Below are 25,945 nucleotides of genomic sequence, written 5' to 3' on the forward strand. Positions count from 1 at the left end.
AGTATTTTCTCACAGCAAGTTAGTTCTTTACTCTAAAGTTTTATTTTCTTATATTCAACAGTTAAAAATTGCTAAGACTAAAATCTGCATGAAATTTCTCTTAGATTACCAATTAATCTCATTCGTAAGACACCTTCACATATAAACTGAATTATAGTCTCACCAGGACGTACAGAGTTACAAATGTAAGTTTACAGGCATCAAGACACTACGTATTTCTGCATTTATTTGTTTACAAATTACACCAAACCGAGTATTGTATTTTACTTGAGCATAATTTGTTGAGACAACACTGAATCCAGATGACCTATCACTCAGTTCCAGGTTTGACATTTCTGAGCCTGTTTAGCTCTAACTACCTATGCCTTTTAAGAAGATTTTTATACCTACTGTCCTTACTTTTATACAAGACCTTATTCAAGACCTATAGTTTAAAACAAATTAACCACATCCAGCATCCAAGTAGTTTAGAAAATAGTTTAAGCAAAATGTGAACATGTTGCATTTTCATACCTTCATTTTTCTGAGTCTGGATTTGTTGTCATGACACCAAGCCAAGCAAGTCATAGTCTCTTGTCTCTCCAATGACTCTTCCACTTCTTTAGCAGTTAAAAACATCTCAATATTTACCAAGTCCTTCAAAAAACAAAAAAGGAAAGAAAGTATTGTTAAATTGTGCTCATACTTGACACAGCAATTCTTCAACTTAGCTGGAATACAGAGATACAAAAGACTTTGTTCTCAAGACTTCTGGTTTTTAGAATTGTTCACTGTAAAAAGACATTACAGGATATTTCCAAGGACTGAAATGTTCTGATAGTGACAACAGCTCTCTGAGTCTAGTTACATAACAGAACTAGAACAAAAAAATAAAGAAAAATATTAAAGATTATACCTAGAATCTTGCAGACTTTTATGCAACTGACATGCTTAATATCACAAATACTACCACATCTCTAGTGAACAAAACCACTCTCAGAAATAAGATGGCATTGTCAGCTGTCAGAACAGCTGAATATACTTAAGTCTTAGAAGTTCTACCTTCTGTGAGACAAAGCTGAAAACTAGAACTAGCATCAACTATATCACATTCACATCTTACATTTCATTAGCCAGTTTTTCCTTATAAATACAGGAAGTCTAATACTATTGGAAAAGTGGAGTAAATCATGTTAGGGTTATCAGAATGGTTATCTACAGAAACTTAAAACAAGCCATACGTATTTCTGAAGTGCAGCAGAACTTGCAGCTTTTACTAAATCTTTCTCTCATTACTTGAATTTTAAAACCAAAACATTAACATTTATTCTATAGGTTGTATGATCATAGCAACAAAACCATTTATCACCAAAAGAATAAAGGGCCTCCCGCAGCTCTAGTGGTATCAAATCCAGGTAATTCAGACAGCTAAAAGTTTACAGAACACCACCGAGACTGGACTTTAATGGACTCTTCCCATACCCTCAGGGATAAAAAAAATTAATGTATTTTAGCAATGTGTTGGCAAATGGACTGAAAGAATGCCAACCTATTCCACAACAGTATTTTTAAAATATTCCTACAAGAACAGGAGAATCTTTTTGCTGGTCTGAAGTTTTTCTGATTATATGCTCAAGTGGAAGAAAAGTGCATCACTCCCCTGTGCATGATAAGGTGACCATATAAATACCTCTTGCTCATTAACTCATCCGTGTAAGTAGCTTGACATATAATGCAGTCATATTAATTATCTTGCTTGCATTCCATACAGCTGCTGAGTGGAAAGACAATTCCATTTAAGTTACAAACAATAACATCTCCATATACCCCCTCAACCTTACTTGAGCTATGGGCCCTCTTAATGAACAGCATTTGCTTTTACAGCAAACTAAAGCAAAAGCATTTTCTTTTACATCAAAAAAGGACTGGATCTGCTAAGCAGAAACAAATCACTGGTTTAATCTCATTTGTTAGCTTTTTATAGTTTAAGCTTCATTACAAAAAAAAAAAAAAAATTAAAGAAGCATAAGGGCAGCATTTGTTACAAGCCCATGAGCTGGTGAGAGAATCCCAGCTATCAGTATGTATCAATCAGGTGTTAGTATAGCAGTCCTCTACTACGAGCAAAAAGACTGTGATTGCTGCTGAGGCAGACAAAACTCTTAAATAAAAAGAGAATTTCTACATTGCTTTTGAAAATTTAAAATGAAAAAGGTTCTATTTAACAGAAATGCTAATTTGATTTGCTGTTGCCAAAAGAAGTCAAAGCTTGGCAGCCTTCTCTATTAAATAGACAGTATGTATCCAGAAAACAGAGGAGAACATTTTAAATTAAAAGAGTTTCTTTCAGAACTAACAATTACATTTAAATGGCACCAATAAATAGAATTTTCTTCTCTGTTGACTCGATAGAAAGTTAAGGAACAATATAAAAAAAGCATTAAGAAATCCTTTTGTAGAGACAGAAACAGCTTTTGCATTTGATTAGATGTAGTTAGAAGTCTTAATCATGCAGACTGATAACCACAAAAATACTAAGACACAATTAGGCAATAAACCTTTAAAAACCCCACGTGCCACACGGGGTTTTTTTAATCCAATCATACTTTCCTATCTTTTCTGGTGGTGCCTACTCTTGGTGCTTCTTCCTTAGCTAGGACTAAGGAAACAGAAGAAAGGAGTATCAGAGGATTAACCAGAACTAGTACAGCTCTTCTACACAGGCCAGTCAGGAGTACTCCTTCGTCTGCCTCATCTTGGATGGACAGGAACCAGTTTAGCATTCGTAGTAAGTACCTCATGTTCCAGTCAAAAAAATCCTCGTTAAGACCCCAATCCTGAATAGCTTTCTGAAAGTATTCTGCAATTCAAAGTACAGGCTGCAGACCATACAGAAACATTGTCTTTCTCAGCTCCCAAAACAGGATTAAGATTTAAGAGGCTGCTACAAAGCGCCTCACTTATAAAATTTACATATAAAATTGACTAAATGTAAATACACAATTTTAGAGAAATAGTGCCACTTGGTTTTGCAGGTGCAGAAAAAGCAGAAGCAAGAAATCTGTTAGCACACACTCCCCCTCAAAATGACACAGTATTCAGCACCATGGCAAACGTTTTCTGAATTGTATATAAACTAAAAAGGAATTCTAACTCCTTAATTACCCTCTTTACAACACTAACGTCTCTCTTCATTTCACACTTTCAGCTTTCAAACTGGAACAGGGGTTGCAATACTTTCCTGCCAGTACTGCAGAACTAAGGAGAACCCGACCCTGCACACAGATTATTTCAGTGCTTTGATCAAACCATAATTCTTAGCACGGACTTTCTAGCCTCCTTTATATATAACTTTGCCTAAATCACTTGATTACAAATACACAATACCTGAGGTTGGGCAGGAAGACTGATCTACATGAACCTTTCATTTAGTTCTACAACTGTACTGAAAAAGTCTCAAATGTCTCAAGGAGGAGAACTCACTCCATTAAGTATCAGCAACAATTATCCACTCAAGGGGGGAGCACAGTACAAACCAGGAAGTACCACCTGGATTTTATAATTTCTGCTTTAAAAAACCAGTACTGGACTAAAGTAAACTAGTTTCCCATCTATACAACAGTCAATAACCAGGTATCAGAAGGGTAACTATTTCAACACTGGGTGAACTTTATCATAGAAGAACTATTTAATTCCATTACAGCAGTGAAAACTCCAGAGAAAGACATTTATTATTAGAGAAAACTGCACATGAAGGCTGAAGACACTTTAGTGAAAGCAGAGATACTTATTTAAACAAGAATACAGCTATCCATCACCCTGTGCTCTGCCTGATTTACATATATATAGCTTTTAAAATATCACTGCTTCTTTTTAAGCTGCAAGTGCCTCCAGGGAGGGAGGTTACCAACCCTATGATTCTGCACAGAACTCCAATTATTAGGCATAAAATACTATGAAGAATGAGGATGCCTTTATGATGATGATTACTAGATACGTACTCCTGGCCAACATAAAAGCTGTCTCCTATTTGCTCAGATGGGTTCTTAGTAAAGAACATCTCAAGCATGTTTATGCACATCCCCTCCTCTGAACAGCTTTTGGACTCTCTGGTAAGCATGAGCAGGAGTTGAGGGGCTGAACTCTCAGGGCATCTCAGTCCTTGCCAGGGTGCTCTCCTTAGCAGGGTCTTGTTTTCAGGAGATTCCAGCACCTGCCCTCACTGGAGGGAAAGGCTGCAGCAAAAGTGAACACTAGTCTGAAACACCAAAACTAAGAGAACAACAAAAATGGGTCCAGAACTTAATGAATTTATGTGGTTGCGTTACAGAAAAGAAGAAATGATTCACAAAAATACAGTGAAAGTTTTGAAGAATAATAGCCATGAAATAACGAGAAGGTATGTATAAAGGCAGCAGGGTAATTTAGTTTAACTGGCAGATATATAAGCTTCACATGAATTTAAAATTAAATACAGCAATGTCTATTATAAAGTTGTGAACCAAACTGGCATATATATATCAAAATGTGAATTTAAACTGAATTTAAAGCTAAACAAAGGCTGTAACTTTAGATAGTGCACAATTAAGGGAATTCAGCAGTGAATTGGAAAAAACCAGAGATCTACATGTGTGGCTCCAAATTCACCAAGAAAACTGCTCAGAATTTTCAGCACCAGATGCAACAAAAATAGCAACTTTGCATTAGATCGTAGGTCAAATAGCTTAGAAAGAACAAAAACATCTTTTCTGCAGTAGCAAAATAACTACAGAAATTCATGCAGTGTTCACGTGAGGATTTTTATGTAACATTTTAAAATTTGGAGCAGTCAGGTCAAGTCATTCCTCTCCATTGGTCTCCACTCTGCACATGAGCTGAAGTACTTTTACTCTATGAGATCTCCAGTCACAAATCTGCAAAGCTATCAAAAGGAATGTGTGATAAAATCCCTTATAATTCATATGAACATTTATGTATTAATATAAACCCCAGAATATTTCACATATGAAATGTGAATCTTTAACAGGGCTCAAAACCAACCAGAAATGACTGCTAGAACACACAACATTTGACATTTTCAAATCTCCCATAAGCTATTCTCAAAACAAGATTAATTTGTCAAAAAAGAAATGTTAGGCTTAAACAAGATAAAATAAAATATTTGATTCAATGAGAAAAGGCAGCATTTTGTAGAAAAGAAAGTTTCCTCAGTGAAAAAAAGCATCTCTCATAAAATAGGCTATTTGTTGTATAAAATAAGCAATTCATAGTATCATAAGATGCTGTTCATGTATTTTTTTAAAAATGCAATTTGTTTATTTTTAATTGCTTACTAGCATCAATATGAAATTGAAAATAGGCCAGTATGCCTCAAGCTATCAGTGGCTCATTGCCAAGAGTATGTACCAGTAACAGCTTTAATAAGATTGACTGTCTATCTATACACATTACATGCATAAGAACACTACCCTCATAAAAAAGCCTTTGCTGATGCACTTCAGCCTTCAGCAGCATGGTAAACTACTTGTATATGAAATACAATAAACACTTAGATCACTCGAACAACAACTTCAGAAAAAGCTGTGTTAAGCTTTTAATGACTACTCACATACTCTCCACTTGCAACACAACCTTCCGTATAATTTAGTTCTATGGAAGTGAAATAGAAATGTAGTAATGAACAGTTACAAACAAAGAGGTCAATTTAGTCTTCCATATTAATATATTCATTTATTATAATTTCCCCTGCGACGAACACACAGCAAATCCAGGCATCCTCTCAGGCTGTGATCACTGTTACACAATTCAGGGAGAAGGCAAACACAAGGAGCTGCAAGGTAAGATGACAGGAGCAGCTGGGAAAGAAGAGGTCAGTGTATTTCCAAAGTGAGGAAACAGTGACAGAGGCATCACTTGGCAGGAGCAGGAAGCCTGGAACACACCACAGTCACACTGCCTACTTGAAAACATGTGCAGGAAGGAAAAATGAGGTGCAAGTGAAGAGTGGGACAGTGCAGGTGGTTTTGATGGCAGTAACATGAATTGGGACTACAATCCAATTCCTTTGCCCTTATACAAGGGCAGGAATAAAAGGCTGCTGGACTAACAGTTTCTTCAAAGTCAACACAGGGTATGTATGAACTGCACTGACATTGAAGGGAGACACAAATTAAGAAAATAATGGCATAGGTGGTGACAATACAGCAACACCACAATTACTGAAGACCAGATAAAGTGGGGCACAAATTAACAGCAAGAGGCCTCCTTACTCTCTGCTGATAAAATAACATTGTCTGAAGTTCATTAAGCTACTATTAAGTGTTACAATACTACACACATTAACAGGATTAGAGAGAAACTAAACAGAGTAACTGACAGAATGTCCTACTCAAAGCCACCGGCAGAGCTAGCTACTGGGGAAAAAATGCAAAGACAGACAGCCAAACCACAGATTCATCAACAAAAGAGCCAGAAATGTTTTTGTCTACAAAGTAAACATAGTACCCATTGTGTACAGTCTAGCTTTCACATGAGAGCATCTTCCATACCCTCAGCATAGAACAGACCTTTTAGTTCTGCCTGGTTATTTTTGAAGGATCCCAGTATTTTACACTTAGTGTCTGTCAGAAGAGCACAGTCTTTATATAACATTAGAGGATACTAGTACTTTTGTTAATTGGTTCTAGTGATTAATTCATCTTCTAAACTTGTGTCCAACTTCAGTTTTTTCTGATTAGATTACAAAACTCCTTGGTATTTGACCTCTGCTCTCACACCTACCGAAAGCACCCATCCACAACATTTTCCAGTCATCCTCTCCCTCCAGTTTTTCCAACGGCTTTCTAAAGTATGGTCACCAAAACTATACATATTCTGGTATCGACTGCTCCAGAGCCAAGCAAAAAGAAGTGTTTCATCCACCTTCTTTTGCTCAAGGACATAAGCTGCTTGGAAGAGCCTCAAGAGTTGGAGCAAGCACTAGAGGTTGGTTATTAACAATCTGTTTGCCCAATGCATCCTCTGCTCCTGCCTCAGCAATTTTTGCAGCTCAGCAAATGGCTGCACCTTTACCCACCAGCACATTATAACACGCTAAGTACAGTAATAAATGACTACACTACAGTAGTGTAACAAAGCCTCTAGAGCTTAATATGCATCATTGGGCAGAAAAACAGCGCCTCGTTTTCTGTCACAGCCTCTTCTAGCAGAGAAAAGGCACCCAATCCTTTGGTAGTGGAGCACAAGCCCTACAGCTGTTGTCCATGCAGGCTCAGTTTGTCTTAGCAGCTACACACATTCTCTAACAAAACCTTATCCTGTCATCAAATGTAGTAGTAAGAGCAAGCGTTAAATGTGAGGTAAGATTTACACTTTGAAGGAATGTCTGGCTGGAAGAAAAGACAGTAAGAAGAGGAGGCATAGCCCAAATCTCTTCTACTCCTGGGTAATCTCCAGGTATGGTAACACCATTCCCCGTTTAGATAAGATTTCAATTCAAGAACTTTTCTTGCATCACCAGCATTCCAGACTAAGTATTTTGTAATAAATTAGCTCAGTTGTGATACAGTACAGGTAACCCACTTTGTCTAAACGGACTGAAAAAAATATGATGTTCAACATCATAGCACAATTCATGTTGTTGGCTTTTGAAGTGTCAAATAATTTGTAATGAGTAAGTTTGTTATTCTGCTTCGATCTTGACTATTTCACATTTACATAATTCTAATTCCTCGAGATGCTTGAGACAAACTGCAGATGTAAGGCTGTGCAGGAACTGCAGCACTTTGAAATTCAGATGAACACACCCAGACATTCATTATACCAATCTACTCAAAGTTGCCATGCCTACGTGAGGTACAGCCAAAACACATTTAAAGGAGTTTCCGAGTAGCTCTCTACAGACTGGTACTGCAGGGAAACTCCAAGCAGCACAAGCTAAAATCCTCGTTCCTTTAAATCAGTCATGCTAGTTTAGGAGCTCCTTCATACACAGTTTTTCTGTAACATGTCTAGTGTGGGAACAGCGAGTCACCAGAGAGGGACACAAACAGCTCCTGGCAAAAGACACCTTTTACCATTCAGCCTGTATCTGGAAAGTCAGCTTGGCTATGTTCTGCATGACAGTGAAGTAAATAATACATTCAAGTATTATGCTGAATATTATTTACCTATTTAAAATTGAATTGTTATGAATATAAATGTGTTTTGATGAATTACTTTAATACATATGTGTGTGTTTGCCTACAAGCCATTCTTGGACTATGCATCTTAACAAGGAGGATTTCTAAAGGTACCTTTGTATGATTGTTAGAAGAAGTGTTTATTCAGCTTTTAACTTTTTTAGTTAAGAAGTAATACTGCTCCTTTTTGTGATGCTCAAATGTGCAGGTTATTTTCCATCTCCCATTTTCTGAGAGAGTCATCAAGTAGAAACAGTTATTCAGGGAATGGATTACATCAAAAATAGCAGCTTCAGTAAGATTTTGCCCCGTAGCAGATGGAAATCCTTCAGCAGTATTCTACTGAGGTGTCAGCTGAAGGGTCCATATCACGGTGCTGAGGAACACTTTTATAAAGCAAGAAAAGATTTAACTTTGGGGCTGAAAAAAGGAACACTGATACAGAATAGGAAAAAAGAAGAGATCAGGTACTTGGTCGAAAGCCATGAAACTTGACTTTAAGAATTCAAGTTTCTCTTATACCACAGGACATCAAGTAAGATTTCACAGCTTTCTGTAACAAAACTAAGACAGTGGAACACACCTGAATCTGTTGCAGGTATCTTTTCTAGTTAGGCTAATCCCTCCAAAAACAGTTTTGCAAGAACTGAAGCTGCAATGATGCAGTAGAAAAGACTAACTGGACCAAACTGGAGGGAGAGAAGAATGGAAGATAATCAGCTTTTCCAGTGACTACTATCCTTATTTAAACAATTTTTTAAAAAATAAATGTATTTACTACTTTGAAAGACAAATATTTTTAGAATGGCTTTTCCGTATTTTCCTTGTTTTGATATTCTCCAGTGAATAATCATTACCACAAATGTAGAAGTTCTGCTCAAGAAGAACACCACTGATAGTAACTGGAGATCTGAAGTCCCACTTCAAGAAAATTGTTATTTTTTTGGGACTGTGTCAACTGTCAATACTGCTTGAAGTGTCAAGAAGCCTTTCTAATACAGATCAATGTTGACAATGGTCACATGTCTAGACAAAACTTCAGAAGTCAATGCACTACTCAGTTTCCTCTCCCCCAGTTCTCAAAAGCAGAAAGTACATTGTAGTATGAATGCAAAGGGCTAGTTAAGTATCTTTGAAGGATGATGCACATACTTAATTACTGATCTAAGAACATTAATTGGCAGAACTTTAATTGATATGCATAATCCCTGATTTAAGGTAAAATTAACCAGTTTTAAGATATTTAAGAATTTTTTCAATTCAAGCATTCACCTGCATTACAGTGTCACTGCCTACCCTGCCCAGGGATGTAGTAGCTCTTCTGTTCCTCAGTGAATTATAGATTTTTACATCATTTGCTCCCTGCCCCAACACACTAAACACTGGTTTGAATTTATGCTATTCTTCACAGAAAAAACACTGCCACTTGTACAGCTTTTGTACAGCATGAGCACTAAGGCAAGGAGATACATTCTTTTACTAAAATAAGCTAAGCAAAGACGGAAAGAAGATTTACAGCGTATGATAAGGGAGACTGGTAGCTTCAGAATCTGGGTTTGTTTTCAGTCCTACAGGCAAAAATCACTACAGCTATACATAATTAAGCAAAGAATGTAAGGACACTTTACATGTTTATTTTTTCTTCCTAGCCTATTAAGGAAAGAGCTGGTAAAACAAATAAAATTTTAAACCCCACCACCTCCAGAAACAGTAGACTAAGCACCACTAAGCCTAATTATAAAATTTATCTACAAACAGAAACCAACTTCCTACTGGAACACCACACTTCCTAAACTAGATTTGCATATCAATTAATGGCACAGAAATGAGATAGCAGTGTAGCAGAACATGAAATAACAAAGTTGAAGTTAACAGACAACCTTGCCAGCTAGCTGAAAATATGAATCTGCAGATGAAAATAGGTGTTTTATATTGGTGTGGCATTACAAGGTTGTAATAATGACCTTATTCTGAGTCTATGTAGTCTAATAAGCCCGTACTGATGAGTTTTATTCATATGCAATAAGAACCCCTTAACGTCTAGTTTGTGTCTTTAACACAAACTGTTTTTCACATCATTAGGGAGCCAGACAACATCAAGAAAAAAGTCCACAATAGGATCCCCTCTGCCCCATATTTACTTTGGCACAAACATGAAATTTCTGTCTTTGACTGTCAGCTCTTATTTTAATATTACTCACATTTTGGTTTACTTTCCCAAGCAGCATTACTTTTCTTTAAAGACATATAACACATACTTAATGTTTGGAATTTATTTCTTATATTGCTGCAACTTTATGCTGTATAAACACCCTATGCCCAAAGTTATTCCTTACTTGAGCTAGTTCATAACTCTGATTTTTAAAACTTCCCCATAATTTTTCACATCCAGCATTTCTTTCCATTCTGTTTGCTTCCTAGTTTATAACCATAGTTTTTAAGCACTTACCTTCTATTACAAGATTTAACAGCCTATCATTCCTATGAAGGTAATTAATTTAGAAAATAGCCTAAAATTCGTCACAGCCCATCAAAAACTATTAAATTGTGTGGCACACAATCTTTGCCAATAGTACACAGCAGTTTGCTCAAATACAGGGATGATTTAATGGTTTTCCTTTGGTCACCGAAGCAGAATCCTTTCTGACCTGCTTCACCCATGCAGCACCTTGGCAGCTCTGCAGGTCTCTTCACATTCAGGAGCCCCACAAGAAACTTAGAACAAGCAGGCTGAGACTTGCTCCCAAGACTGGTCTAACAGCTACTGGAAAGTGTTTAACCTGGGATTCCCAAGCTACAACTGAACTGGAAAGAGGTGCTTCCTTCAGCCTTTCCAAAGAGCAGCAAAGGGCACCTCAGCCATTTGCCCCACAATCTGAGGAACAGAATCACAGAATGGATGAGGTTGGGACCTCTGAAACCTGTGAAGTCTCCCTGCTCAAAGCAAGGTCACCTTTAACAGGTTACTTAGGATCTTTCCCATTCCGTTCTGGTTTTGAGCATCTCCAAGTACAGGGAGACTCCCCAAGTCCTGGTGTCTGCTGGGGAGCCTAGAATTGGATACAGCACTCCAGATGGGTCTAACCAGTGTTGCATAGAGGGGCTGGATCACCCCCCTTCTGCTGCTGCTGCTTATCCCAGTGCAACCCAGAGTGCTGCTGAATTGTCTTTGCCATGAGAGTGCATTGCTGGGCCATGCTCAACCTTACCTCACCTCTGGCTGCCAGACAAGCTGAACAATAACACTACCTTTTTTCAGGTTCTCACTTAGGGTATAATGTCTACCCAGTCGTACAAAATCAAGACAAGACTGGTGGTGGGGATATTAATCAAAATTCCAGGTGAGACCACAGTAAACAAAGATTATTCTGGATGAGTGAATACCATGGTATTTTGTAATCTCTACAGCAAAGTTACATTAGTAAGCATTAGAGAACATTTCAATGCTCACATCCTTCAGCAAGAAAGGAACAAAAAGAAACAGATGCTGTCTTATTAATCCAGCAAAACCACAAATTCTGTGTAACAACCAAGTCCCAGTATCATATGTTGTAAAAGCTGTTCACAAAGAGGATCACCATACAGTAAGAAAGACCACGTGCAAAAGCAGAGAAACTGAGGGAAGCCTTGTCTTCATTAAGCCAAAACAAACTGTAATCCTGACTAAAATGCGTAATTTCAGCAAACTAGAAGAAAAATGGCCTCAGTGCATTCAACGTGTGACTACATTCTGTGTTATTCAAGTTACTTTGACGTTATGCAAATAAAAAGAGTTAGGCTTGCAGGCAGAAGGTAAATAATCTTATGTAAAACGTCCTTTTTAACACAAAATTTTCTATTCAACAAACAGAACGAAAAGCTTTAAGGCTTCACGAGTATGATGCTTTTACCACAGGGTCTTGCAGTATATCATGACAGACTTCCATGCTCATGTCTAAACCCAAAGCTGAGCATTACTTAATCAGGCATAATAGAACTTGCTATGAAAGTGAAAATATTTCCATAGTGCTTTTTCAGCACACCTAGTAGGTACAGTAACATGATGATTCAGCAGAGATGAGCTCCTGCTCAAAACAGAGGGAAACATCTACCAGAAGTGGGAGAGCTGCTGACCAGTCAAGCTGCAGTTATTCCCAGCATAATTGCCTTGGGTATTTTTGACTCACATGCACAGGCTGTATCTCAAGTGAGGCACAACAGACTCTTCAGTTGATTTTTTTCAGGACTATTTCCTATTAACACTTTGCAACCTACTTCCCCTCTCACTTCTATTCAGCCTCTACATACTATTTCCTATTTGGCATTTACTGAAATTGCTGCTGGCTGAACAGGATGAGACCAGCAAAGCAGCCAAGAAATTAGAGACACATGACAGATAGGTCCCTGTTACAAGACAAAGAACAAGTACATATGCTCTAATTTGACATCAGTAACAAAAATATATTTTCCTCCAACAAAATGACAGATGTATTCAACTATTCCACCCAAAAAAGGCAAAGTACGTAAGTCATGTAACAGAACTCAACTTCCAGCATCTTTGTAAGAGTAAGACTTTAACTAGAAGAGTTGCATACTTTCTGGAATCAGGAATATCAAAAGAACTTAAGATTCAAGGATCACTCAGGATCAAATAGCAAAGGCTACCTAAAATCTGCAAAACATGATTTCTCTAGACAAACAGCAAATTCTTAAAAAATCAGTTTTAACATCCTCGTGGCTGCCAGAGGACCACAGTGAGGATTCATTGGTCTGCATAAAAAAGCTACACCAAAGTACACAAACTCCAAACACTTCATAACCTACTCTGAGCCCAAGCAAAACCAACTAGCTAACCAGTGAAAAGGAAAGCAACAATCACAAAATGGAGAAACATGCAATTCTTGGAATTCTTGCATTCTTGGGATCATGCAAGACATACTGGCTACTAAAAAACCCAAATTGTACCAAAATTTCTTTTCCCAAGTAAAAGACAGCCTTCCTCTCAGTGCATTAAACAGTATGATGATACAATAGAACAGTTGTTCCTGCAACCAGCAAATGCTGTTTTGCTTAGTCTGGTCACCTACACATATCAGCTGAGTGGGGCTAGACAGATGGGAAGCTCCACCACATGCTTAATCAGCAGCCTAAAGGCCTCTAACAAGAAATTTTTATGACATTTGAGAATTAATCTGAGTTTTAATAGAGAAAGGTGTTTATCTAAAAGCATTTAATTTGTGACAAAAAATTGTGCCCTCAATTTTGACTCATTTAATACATTAAAACAAAATTTATGGCAAGTAGAGAGAACAAACTCAAGCCTTAAAAGATTAACAGATAAACACTAGCAATGAAGGCACACCAATACATAAAAATAACTGCTACAAGGCTATAAGCAGCTCGTTCTTATTTTCCAACTTCCTCTTTGCTACCATTTTGTTAGCAAGTTAGTCCACATTGCCACCCACCTCAATACCACTTTGTCTGGCTAGTTTTACAGCTGTGTTGTAGTAGCCACAACGTAGGAGATGTTCCACCATCATACGATCCATGCGTTTCTTCTTCCACATGTTGGCAGCAGCTGGCTGGTCACTACTGTGCTCCTTCAGATGTTCAATCCTGCGTTTGCAGAGCTTTGCACTTTCATCTTCAGCCTGGATTGACTCAACAGCCTAAAAAGTGAAAACTAACAGTAAGAGCTATACATTTTCCATCTCCTTTTAAAGCAAAAGACAGTAATTGTTTGTAAGCATTCTTTACATGTTATACATTTACTCCCAGTAGTGTTTCCTTCATTTAGAAACACACTTCCTATAGCAGTGCATAAGTTTCAGCATGGCTGGTCCTGTTCTGAGATATTCTTGCACAGAAGTAAGTTTTGATATATTTGACATTATGAATATATACATTTTTCTGCTTAACTTGCAGTTCATCCAAAACCAGGAATGTATCAACTGTGGCAGCAACTGCTGTAATAGCCTGCAAAGAGCTTTGTGAGGGTTTGCAGTCATCTGATCCAAACAGTAGAAAAGCAAAATTTCCACCTCTAACCTATGCATGGCTTCTTCCTCCAGCAGCTGTCCTGCTGGATTAGTTCTACTGAGGAGTGATGCCGAGTCAACCCACATTACTTCTAATACACTGGAGCCATTTTAATCAGTCATGCAATAATGGAAATTATACAAACACTTGGCCTCTTGGCACCTGCAACTCAAGGATCTAAAAGCAGTTTTCCAAAAATCATCAGCTTTGTTAAATTGGTACTATTTTATTTAACTCTGCCACTGTGGAAACATGCATCCCTTGCTCAGAAGCCTTACTTAGGAAAGCACATTCGTCCAGAGGAAGTAGACTGATGATTTTAAACCAACATATTGGCATATCCAGCATAAAACACACATCACCCCCCAAGATATCGCCACAATATTTTTTTTTAAATTAAAACCAAAACGCTCAGCTCATAGTTGCTTTCCTTTAACCTTAAAGTCAACATTCCAAGCTGGCTAACTCAGTATACAGCACATGACAACTCTGGGCCATGCCAGGCTACAGAATTCCAGAAAGCTGGCAGTACCTTTATGTGCCTGCTAAAGTAAAGGCAAACCAGTAGAGGATGATTAGTACCTTCCCCATCTGCAATATATCACCAGTGATGCAATTGGAAGTTAGGCTGCCTTGTGGTGACTTTAAACTTGCTGGCTTGTGTTTGAATGACTGCACAGCTCTGGCAGCTGGAAGGCACAGGCAGGTCTGCCAGCTCAGCCCAAAGAACCTGGCAGGCTTTTGGCAGCCCACTCTGCACTCCATGCTGACACAGCGACCTTCCCAGAACTCAAGCTATAGCATCATATGCAGTAGAGCTCCAGCTCTGGAAGCACAGATTGGTTTTAATTGTATTTTCCATGCCTGCCCATAGGCAGACTTCTGGAAGGATCAGTATTTGAAAAGCAAAGTGAAATAAGGGAAAACTTGCAAGGAAAGCTCAACAAGCTGCTTTTTCTCCCCCCCCAATTAAGCCTGCCTCTGGTCTGGCCCTTGATACCAAATTCAAGTATCTAAAACACTAGTCATTATACATGAGTCTCTTACTAAAATTCATGTAAACATCTGTAGCATGAGTTATTTTTATTACTGAAGTCTGAATTACTGCTCCTGCTGACTTTAGCTTTATTTTGTAACATACAGTTTGTAGACAAGTATTTTGTTTGAGTTATAAACTGGGTCTCTTCCTAGTCTGCAAGCAAACACTAACTCAAAACACACTTTCATGTTTTAGATCTCTGCAGTATTGTCACATGTGAAGGCAACCTTGAGAAATATTCTGAATATAACTAAGAGCTCAAGGCAGCCAGGCAGGGTTAGACCCTTTCTCATTCCAAAGGGCTCTTCTTATATGGCTTTGTATCTGGACTTACACAGCTCTTGCTGGTTTTTTTGATCCTTCTAGCACATTCAGAAAGGCTACAGATCCTTTTCAAAACCCTCTGAAGCAAGTCTATCTGGACTTGCCCTGCTGGACATTAATAGAACTTGGGGGAACAAGCATATTAAACAGGATACAAAAGGAAAAACACAAAGGCCTGAGTTTCCCCAGGATCATTTTCAGAACCCAAGAAACCTGCTGTGTTTAAAAGCTCTCTTTTAAGAGTGAGTAAGGTGTTAAATAAAGGAACCATCTAATTCTATTATGGCCATCTCAGCAGTTCATGAGATCCTTGTCTAAACACAGGAGGAAACAGAGATCCCACATGGGTCCAAAGGCTCTAAAGAAAACAATCATTTTGCTCAGGGCAGAGATTATAGAGAAGACAGTTGGGAGTTGAGGGTTTGGAGCAGAAACAAGATCTTTGTATTTCAGAGGACTTTTACTGTTAAACAAATTTTCTTTGCCTTTTGTTCTTTCTGAGCAGCTATAAGACTCCCCACAGTCTTTCAGGCAGTCAGAAACAAATGAACAATTAAACTAAAATGGAGCTTTGCACCCAAAACATTCAGCAATGCCTTCAGATACACCCCCACAGTCAGCAAAGATTTAACAAGTAAATAACTTTTACTCCTCCACATCATTACTATAGACCTACAAGCAACATCCAACACCTCTTTCAGAAATAGCTCCTATTTTTCTGTAAGTAACGGAGAAGTGAAGAAAACATATCCTTTAAGCCGTCTTTAAGTCTCACAATCCGAGGATGAAAAAAGCAATTAATTTATGAAGTCTTTTGCAGAACAGCTTTTCAACACCTAGCTAAGCTGTTCAAGCATAAAACCCCAAATCAACACACATGACAGCGTTATTTTCATGTTGCAAACCTCCAAGGTATTTTGACGCTTCACTTAATACTGTCTCAAGATTTATATCTGTTGGTTATTTCATTTAACTTTTAATGAAATGACTCTGCTACTATGTTTAATCTATTTATTTTTGGAGAAGCACTGCTCTCAAGTCAGGCGACAGAGCTATTTTCATTTTTCTGCAAGACTTGTTTCAAGTAAGTATTCTGATGACTCTAGGGATGAGTAATATTCCCATCCAAAATAAGGATGGCTTATACTTCTTTTTTTGAGAACATAGACATCTTTAAGAATGGCTTATACTTCTTTTTCTGAGAACATAGACATCTTTTTCTAAGAAAGATGTGGTAAAGGCATGAAAGGCTGGTTGTATTTTGTTCAAGCTTAACAGCTAGAAGCAGGTTATCCTGCCAATTTTTGTTTAAAAGGCTCCTAATATTCCCTAGGAATCTTTCAAATTGCAAGTTGAGTGTTTATAAAAATTTTTCAAGTAACAATCCAGGACAACTTGCACATTCTTCTGCATACAACTATTCCTGCACTGGGAGTTTCACATTTTTCATCTCGATCTTCTACCTGTTTTGCTATTCCAGTGATCAATTAATGCAATTGCACAAACCTTTCCATCAGACAAGCTGAAATTGATACAAATCAATTAATTTTGCTACTATTTCTTTCCTGTTAGTACAGAAAATCCTTTTCAGGACTATAAGCATATATTAATTTTACCTCTCAACAGAAGTTTGTTATACTTAGACAAAGACCACCAAATTATGTTTCTTAAGCACAGTGAAGCAAGGTTTCACTGGGCATTCCAAGGCCAGTAATGCCTGTTATCTGGAAAAGAAAATCCAAGCAAACAGCATTGTAAGGAAGGTAGAACAGCACTCACCTTGCGTTTCAGAACGCTGAGTTTTTCAACGACTCCATCCAGGAGACTGACAACTGAATCCACAGCAGGACAACTGCTCAGCGTCTTCTCCAGCTCCGCCACCACCATGGTAACGTGGCTGGTCTCGCGATCAATGTTCTTCTGTGCAGCTCGAAATCGTTTGTTCAGTGTTTCATATGGCACCTGAAGGAAAAATACCAAGTCATTAGAAATTCTATAACTAAAAATTCACATCCTCTAGAGCTTAGAGAGACTGATGATTTCATCTGATGAAGCCCAAAGAACACCTTGGTTCCAGGGGACTAGAGGTCATTGATTGAACTTGAGCTCCCATACCAAAGCCCTTATTTAAGTTCTCTCAGCAAGGAGCTCACACTTCAAAGATTATGAAAAAACAACAGGAAAAATGCTGCAGTTTCTTATCTGATACCAGTTTCACCTATCCTGCTTTGGCTGTAGCAAGCACTGATGGAAATAGTCCAGAGACAACAGAAAGCAAAGGCAAATGTGTTCCTACAAAAGGAAAGCTACAAATTAAACAACTAAGAGATCATCCTTCAGAACATGACATTCTAAGTTTACATTACTTCCCTTCAAGAATTCATTAAAACAGAGAAAGTTACCTTTGTGAGAAAGCATGTATAATGCATACTGGCTACTCAAAAATTTATACATAGTACAGCAAAAGTTATTCAGGAAATCCAACAAGTCTCCTACATACTTCTACCCACAAAAGACTACTTTTTAATATTACTTCCCCAAGGACTATAAGGAATGTCAAGAGAAATCCCATGTAAATTTTCCTTTAGTGATAAAAGCCTACAATGTACTAGTAAACTGACTAATTTCCTCTAATGCACCATTCCTGACTTAAGAGATTTATCAGTCTTGGAGGTCTCCTGTCCCACGTGTCCCACACCTCTATGGAACAGTCGTATCAAAGCTGCTACTGATGGCCATTTAGTGACACATATATGGGAGCAGTCTACAGCCTGGTGAATGATTTGGGGAAAGCTTACAGGAAGTGTTAAGATGCTTCCACTACAGAGGCAGCATAAGCAGTTTAAACAGGAAGTTCTATTACTTAAAGGAAACAGGAATTTTTAAAAACACTCTAGTGTTACACACTTAATACATCCATATCTTTAATCTTTAAAAAGTCCAGGAGAAGTTCTTTCAGGTAGTTATGATAATCTTGATTGCTTTTCCATTAATCAAAGGCATAATTTAGCTAGCAATCAGATTATCCATGCTAAAGGTAAAACAGGAAACACAAATCAGTGTTCTGTTGGGTACATATCACGTATATGTTTGATTACAAATCTTTCAAGCATATAACTTTAAATCAATTATATCAAGGTCTCAGTTTTCCTCATTCTAATCACCTGCATGCAAGACAGTATCCCCAAGGGCCACGCTCCTTCTGGGCTCCATTAGCAAAGAGGTTACTACGTAACCACTGCAATTCCCCACTAGAGAACACTTTGGTTCAGAGTAAGGAAGATGAGCCAAAGCATTTGCTTTCCAAGACTTTGCATTACCTACAATAGGTTGTGCTTATTTGTAGTAGTAATAAAACACAAGGATAATCCTGATAAGACATGAAAGGGATCTTCAAGTCTGAAATGATCTATTTAATGGTTTTTGGTATCTGAAACTATGACCTAAACAAATGACAGGACAAGACTCTAACACAGGAAGCATCAAGCCAAAACAGCTATTTTCCTTACACATTTTGCCCTAAAATCCCAGCACTACACCCACCCAAAATTCAAACCACATAAGCCATGACAAATAATAGGCTTCAACACCTACATAGTTGCCTATATAACAATCTTCCATCTCCAACCCTCATGTCTCTTTTCCATTTCCACAAAAAATATTAAATATTTTAGAAACCCACAGGTAAAATGGATGTTCCAGGGGATCATTATTTTGACATCTCATGTTTTTGAACATGGAAACTTATTTCCAACTCTAAGACCTGATGCCAGACAGCATTTAGACAACTTCTTCCCTTCTTTTTCCCCCCACTGCATTTTTCTTACTGTCCACCAAAAAATATTTCTGCAAGTATTTTGCTAATCAGCTTTCCATGCCACACTGAGAATCTGCATCAAAAGACTTTCATAAGCTACTATTAATTTGAGGTATCTTTTTTACTACAGAAAGTGCTTTTGTTAAATTTTGAGCAGTCAGCTGGACACAAATCTAGTCAGTTTGAAAAAAGTCTGCATTTAATCTCCCTTTTCCGTAGTTCCTTATCTGCACTCAAGAGCAGTAACAGCTCCCATTTCCTGTGCTCTGTCTCTTCAGCATGCAGACATCTGGCACAGTTTGTGTTCATATGACATTTAGAACAATTGAACTTTCAATTTCAGCTGGTATCACTACATATCATTTAAAACGTGTCTAGGCACAATTGGTTTTTGAATCTTCTCTTATCCTTTTCTTCCCCCTACCATAAAAGCAATCTGAATACCGTGTGCGGAAGAGGCTGCGAGTTGAAATGTTTCCACTATATACTCTGAAAGTAAATAAAAGTAAACATATTGAGAAACATAATTTAGTGTGCCATAACAAGGGAAATTAAAGGTACAATTAAATTATTTGCGTAACTGAAGCTGACAGTAAATACTCTTTACCAGAGATTTCCATAATTTGCACTGGCACTTGTTTCTTATTATAGAGCCAGCAGTTTTCATAAGAATATTTGCAAATTGTATCTAGGTACAGCTTTTACACTTACTTTATGGGAACAGAGTCTGTGAATGCCAAAACGTAGAACTGCAACTGCTATATTCCTTAAAAAAGCAGCATTTTATGTTGAACTTGCATCCCGAACCATTGGTTCTTTTGTTACTCCTACAGCTCCAAAGTGCCAAAAGACCCAGCTCCCCAGCATTGGCTTGCTTTACTGCAAAACCCTTCAAAAGTTACAGGCAATGTACCAACAGGATCATTTTTTTCCACCAATAATGAAAGTCAATGGAAGGAGAACATGTAAGAAAGTGTTCTGGACAATGCAATCTAAAAATTTTTAACTAGTAGTTCACTTTGATTTTCAGGTACCATTGTTAGAACATGGTGAACACCAAACTTTTCCGACTAAGAGATAGATGCAAGATTTACGTATCATTAATTGCCATAAATTTATTGGAGACTTAGAATCTTTCCTGCCAGTGCCATTCTGTGACCATACCTGGATTACACGGTTATTATTCAGAGACAACAGTGACCTACAGAACTCAGCCTAGGGAAGCATTACCTTAAAGAAAAAAGAATAAATCAGCTACTAAAAATATTGAAATAAAGCAGCAAGTACTGACCAGAATGTGTTCTGTACAAGCACAATACCAACTTGTCCTACTCGTTAGAGCTTGAAAAACCACACCCAGTTGGCTCATACCGTGAACATACAAGAGGATACAAAGGAGGGTTGTAAAATATTAGTGGGCAGCACATTTAAATCCAGTGGCACTAACTAGATTCTGCTCCTTTTGTTCATCAGCTTCCACGGCTGCGGACACATTATTCAACCTAAGCACGTACTCAACCAGGTCAAACTTTATCTAGTGAAAAGGAATTTGACTGAAGTTAGGACAACCTACACAAGGGGTAAAATTACAGTAACACAAGTTTTTCCAAGATCAAAATTTTGCTGTGATGTGAAGGGAAGTCAGCTTGCCTGGAGGTTTCTGCAACTATAGCATGACTGTTTCCAGGTGCTAAACGCTAACAAAGAGGCAGAGGCAACTGATAACCCTGATCCAATTTTTTTTCATTTCAGGAGTTACTTCACTCTGGTTTTAGAAAGCAAAAAAAGTGGTGTGCTGTCCCAGAACATGCTCCAACAACCTCTAGCTGTGGTGACAAGGCTTAGAAGAGGATTGTTCTGGCTCTACAAGCTTGAACTGGTGAAGAGGAGGAAGGACTGCCATGAGAGAAATACACTGGTTGTTCAGCTGAGTGCAGGGAGTAGAAAACTGCAGAGCTAAGGATGTCAGAGGGAGTATTTAAGCGTACACTTAGGAACTCAACAGTGATGTTTATTACCTGGCCTTCAGCCCAAACAAAGTCCTCTTCCTGCTCATGAATGCAAATAAGGTACCAAAGCAAGGCAGAGTTCTCAAATCATGAAGTGGCTAAAATTGTTCAAGTTGGGCAACTGTAGGCAATCTTTCTTTCCATAAGCCATATCAAATGTAACTTGAGATACCCTTGAATATAGTGAATTTAACACTAAATACATTTTCATCAAAATAAATTTTTCAATAAGCCATTCACTCACTAAGTGATTCTGTTTTCTTGAGTCTTTTCAAAACATTAAAAGTAGAAATAAACCCAGCAAGTATTAAATGTTTGCATATATTGTAACCTGATGTTTTGCAAACTGTATACACTTCTCAAGTGTTAATTATCAGCCTGCAAATAAATATTTAAAGAAATATAAATAATATGAAGCCAACTGCATACAGGGCTGCATCAAAATAAGTGTGAGCAGCTGGTCAAGGGAAGCAGTCCTGCCCCTCTACTCTGTTCCTGTGAAGCCCCACCTGCAATGCTGCACCCAGCTCTGGGGCCCCCAAATATAAGAAGGATCTGGACCTGCTGGAGCAAGTCCAGAAGAGGCCACAAAGGTGATCAGAGGGCTAGAGCCCCTCTGCTGTGGGGACAGGCTGAGCCAGATGGGGGTGTCCTGCCTGGAGAACAGAAAGCTCCAGGAAGACCTTATGGCACTTTCCAGTACCTAAAGAGACTGTAAGAGAGCTGGAGAGGGCACTTTTGACAAGGGTATGGAGTGACAAGACAAGGGGGAATGGCTTCAAAATGGCAGAGGCAGGGTTAGATTAGATATGAGGAAGAAATCCTCTACTGAGAAGGTGGTAAGGCCCTGACACAGGTTATCCGGAGAAGCTATGGGTGACCCATCCCTGGAAGTGTTTAAGGCCAGGTTGGGTGGGCCTTTCAGCAACCTGGTCTAGTGAGCATGACAAGGAGGTTGGAATTGAATTCCCTCCAAGTTCCCTTCAAAGTAAACTATTCTACGATTATACACCTGCCAACCTTTTACACAGCATTCTACAATGCATATTACTTTTACACTCATTATCAAGATTTTACTGAGATTAATTTTTCTTCTTAAGGTTTTCTTAATGTATCTAGATGCGCACACTTCCTACTCTAGCCATAAAATGAATATATAGAAAACAGCTGCTGAACACACTCCTACCTCAGCTCTTGCTTATCTCTACAGACTCACAGAAAAATGCCTTTAGAAAATATGTGATGAGAACATACTATCTATAGCCTTTAACAATATCAAAAAGGAGAGGAGAATGCAGACCATTTCCCCCTCATAGAAGTTCATTAACTATAGTGATCAAAGTTTAAAAAGCTTTGCTACTTCAATGGCATTTATGCTGCTGGAAGTCAGACATCCAGACTGGACTTATGCTCATTTTAGCACCTTGAATTCTATTAAGCAGTTTAATGGCATTTCAAGAATGTGGAGAAGTTTTAGCCTGTTGGACACTTGCAGCTTCTACAACAGACACAGTCACTCACTGAGCACCTGGGGTTTCCAAATGAATTGAATACACACAGTGCTGAAGGGCTCTCTGCTTGGGATAGAGTACAACATAACAAAACAAACATGAACTGTGGTGAGTTCTTCTTTGCAGAGATGTTGTAGGTGTCCAGCCACAAAAGCCTTTTGAGTCACAGCTAGAAATCCAGCACTCATTACCACCACAGCCAACATACACATCCACTTCATTCAACTGGACTTCAAATAAGTAATTGTTATTACCAGGGCCTTATAGACACAAGCAGCTTAATGAAGAGGAAAAGCATCTATAGAATTGAGTTTGTGACCTAGCTACAAAGGACAACAAAGCCTCACTTCTGCCTTCTCTGTCTTTACTGGTAAGGTCTTCTCCTAAGCCTTCCTGATGATGTATGAGTCTGGGGAGAAAGGTACTAATCACTCATGTAAGAAGTCCAAAGCAAGCTGAAGACACACAGGTGCATAGGAGCAGAAGGGAGGAGAGAGCTCCTGGACGACACTGCAAACCTGCTACCACTGCTGGAATGTCATGGTGAACAAGAAAAGTTGTCTGTGACTGAAAAGGGCAAGTTTGGTACCTCTACTCCAAAAAGAAAACCTGGAAGATCACAAAAACTACAGGCTAGTCTGCCTCATCTCAGTTCTTGTGAAAGTTACAGGAAAAAAAAAAAATCATTTGGAAACCACTTCCAAGCTTATAAAGGTGACTAGGAATAACCAGTCCAGATTTGTCATAAGCAAAGCAAGCTTGACAACAGTGTGTGCTTTCAGTGATGAACTGACTATCTCTGAATGGCAGGAGCATGCTGGCAGCCTTTCATGCCAATATTAGTGAGGTTTTTGATATTGTCTCACTTGTAGCCAAACAGGGGAGACATGGACTGAATGGCTGAATACAAGATGGGTGAGGGCCTGACTGCATAGTCAGGCTCCAAGAATAACGGTCAGTGGTTCTAAAGCTTCCTGATGGCCAATTACAAGTATTGCTCCACTCCCCAGGAATGTTATCAGCTCCAACATACATGTCATTTTCAACCACCTGCACTACAAAACACACAAGCAGAAAGCTGACAGAGGACAAACTGGTGGAGTCCTTGATAAATGGATGTGTTGGAGCTGCCATTCAGAAAAAACGACAAGCTGGAGAAACACACCAAGAACTTTATGAAATGTAATCAAGGCAAAACCCAGGGCCCTGGATCTGGCACAAAACCACCCCAGTCTTTAGCACTGGTTGTGGAATAACTGGCTAGGACCCCCATTGCAGGAAAAGATGCAGGTTGATGGACAGCAGGTTGGACATGAATCAGCAACAGGCTCTCATGGCAACGAAGGTTAACCCCATCCCAGGCTGCATTAGCAAGACTAAAGGCAGTGGGTTGAGAGGAGTGATTGTTTATGCTCAGCATTCATGCAGACTCATCTGGAATACTGAGTCTGGTTTTCAGGTCACTCCCCCACCCAACCACTAAAAAAGAGATGCTGACAAACTGGAGAGAGTCCAGAAGGCTGCCACCACGACAGTGAGCTGGCTGGAGGATAAAAAAAAAAATCCAAGAGAAGCTGAGATGGGCAGGCTTGTTTCCGTTACAGAAGGGAAGGCTACAGGGAGTTGGAAGCAGCACAATCTGATAGAAGCTTTCTACTACTGAAAGGTGAAGGTCATAGATAAGAGCTAGCCAGACTTTCCGGAGTTACAGAGCAAAAAGGAAGGAGGCAGAGTTGACAACTGTCACTAAAGAAAATTCCAGCTGGACAAAAAAAAAAAAAAAAATTCAATCAGAAGGCTTGGTAAGCAATGGAACAGCAGCCCAGAAAGGTGATGGAATCTCCACCCTCAAAAGCTTTCAGAACTTGGCAGGACTCTGAGCAACTCAGATTAGCTTTGAAGTTAGCCAAGGTTCGAGCAGAAGCCTGAATTTACACTGTCTGCAGAAGTACTTTCCTACCTTAATTTCATGAATTAGTCTCTGCTAACTTAGACACCAAATACATTTCCATATGAAGATCTGAATGACCATACCCAGATAAGACTGAAAGTCCCCTCTCTGCCACTATCTTTTCTCTGATGATATCCAGAAAGAGGATGGCACTTGAAAAAAGGCAAGAACAAAGTTACTCTTCCCAAACAGTCTCTTTGGACTTCTTGAGCCAGAGATGGGAGTTTAACAGTAGAAACACCACATGGTGATTCTCACTCATGAACTCTGTTGGTTGCTGTTGACCTGAGTTTTAGCACTGCAACATCCTGTTGTGAGACATTTCACAGGCTCACAACTATGTGAAGAAATACTCTTGGGTTTTGACTTTTCAACTAATTTGAAACCCTTCTGTTCTTGTTTTGGAAGCATAAAAGTGAACCCTCTATTTCTCCTACATACTTCTCACATATCTTGAGATTGAAGAGACTTTCTAAACCATTCCTTGAAGACAGACTTCCATCTCTCTAATCATTCTTGCCCTTCAGTAGACATTTTCCAGCTCTACTACATCCTTTTTCAGGATGAGAGAAGGGAGATAATAAGAGTAACTCATACTACTTGAGAAAAGAAGAAACCATGGATTTTAACTGTTATGTATTGAGTTCTCCATTCTTCCCTTTTCCAACACTTCTGTCCTGTGTTTGTCAACATTAACCTGATCACTCACAGAAAACATTCACTATTAGCCCAAAGACACCACTGAGGAATGATGATAATTTCTAAATCAGTTATTATATATTTAAGACTAGGATTAATTTTCTTTCCACCATACCTAAAAACTGTATCACACTGCATTTGTCTGCACTGAATTTAATGCATTTTAACACCCATTCAGTCTCTCACTATTTTTCTCTAATGGTTCACACTTGGGCTATATCTGTAATACCTCAATTATCTTAGTATCATCAAGGAAACTGCTTCATCTTAGCACTTACTCTTTCTTCCACGATGTTCAAACAGCTGAGTATCGCCAGGAAGCCAGCAGAATCCTAACACCAATCTTCCTCCATTACAGAGGCTGGCTACTAAATCTTGATGTTTGTTTTTTATCTTGCCCAGTTCCTTATCCACA

At 38.6% G+C, this 25,945-nt stretch overlaps 1 protein-coding gene across 3 annotated transcripts in view; it reads right to left on the reverse strand.

Annotated features, from left to right (window-relative positions):
• MAEA (macrophage erythroblast attacher, E3 ubiquitin ligase) overlaps positions 1–25,945 on the reverse strand; it is a 49,538-nt gene that overhangs the window by 14,212 nt on the left and 9,381 nt on the right. For 2 of the 3 annotated variants that reach the window (XM_082281243.1, XM_082281245.1), the window contains exons 2-4: positions 17,323–17,505; positions 13,607–13,810; positions 514–636 (exon numbers count right to left, since the gene is read on the reverse strand). In XM_082281243.1, coding sequence (XP_082137369.1) covers positions 514–636; positions 13,607–13,810; positions 17,323–17,505 — 510 coding nt within the window. Of the gene's footprint in view, positions 1–513; positions 637–13,606; positions 13,811–17,322; positions 17,506–25,808; positions 25,890–25,945 lie in introns of those variants that run through there. The other variant, XM_082281244.1, reaches the window with a different exon arrangement.

This window comes from Coloeus monedula (genome assembly GCF_965178545.1).
Source record: "Coloeus monedula genome assembly, chromosome: 5".
NCBI classification, from domain to species: Eukaryota; Metazoa; Chordata; class Aves; order Passeriformes; family Corvidae; genus Coloeus; species Coloeus monedula.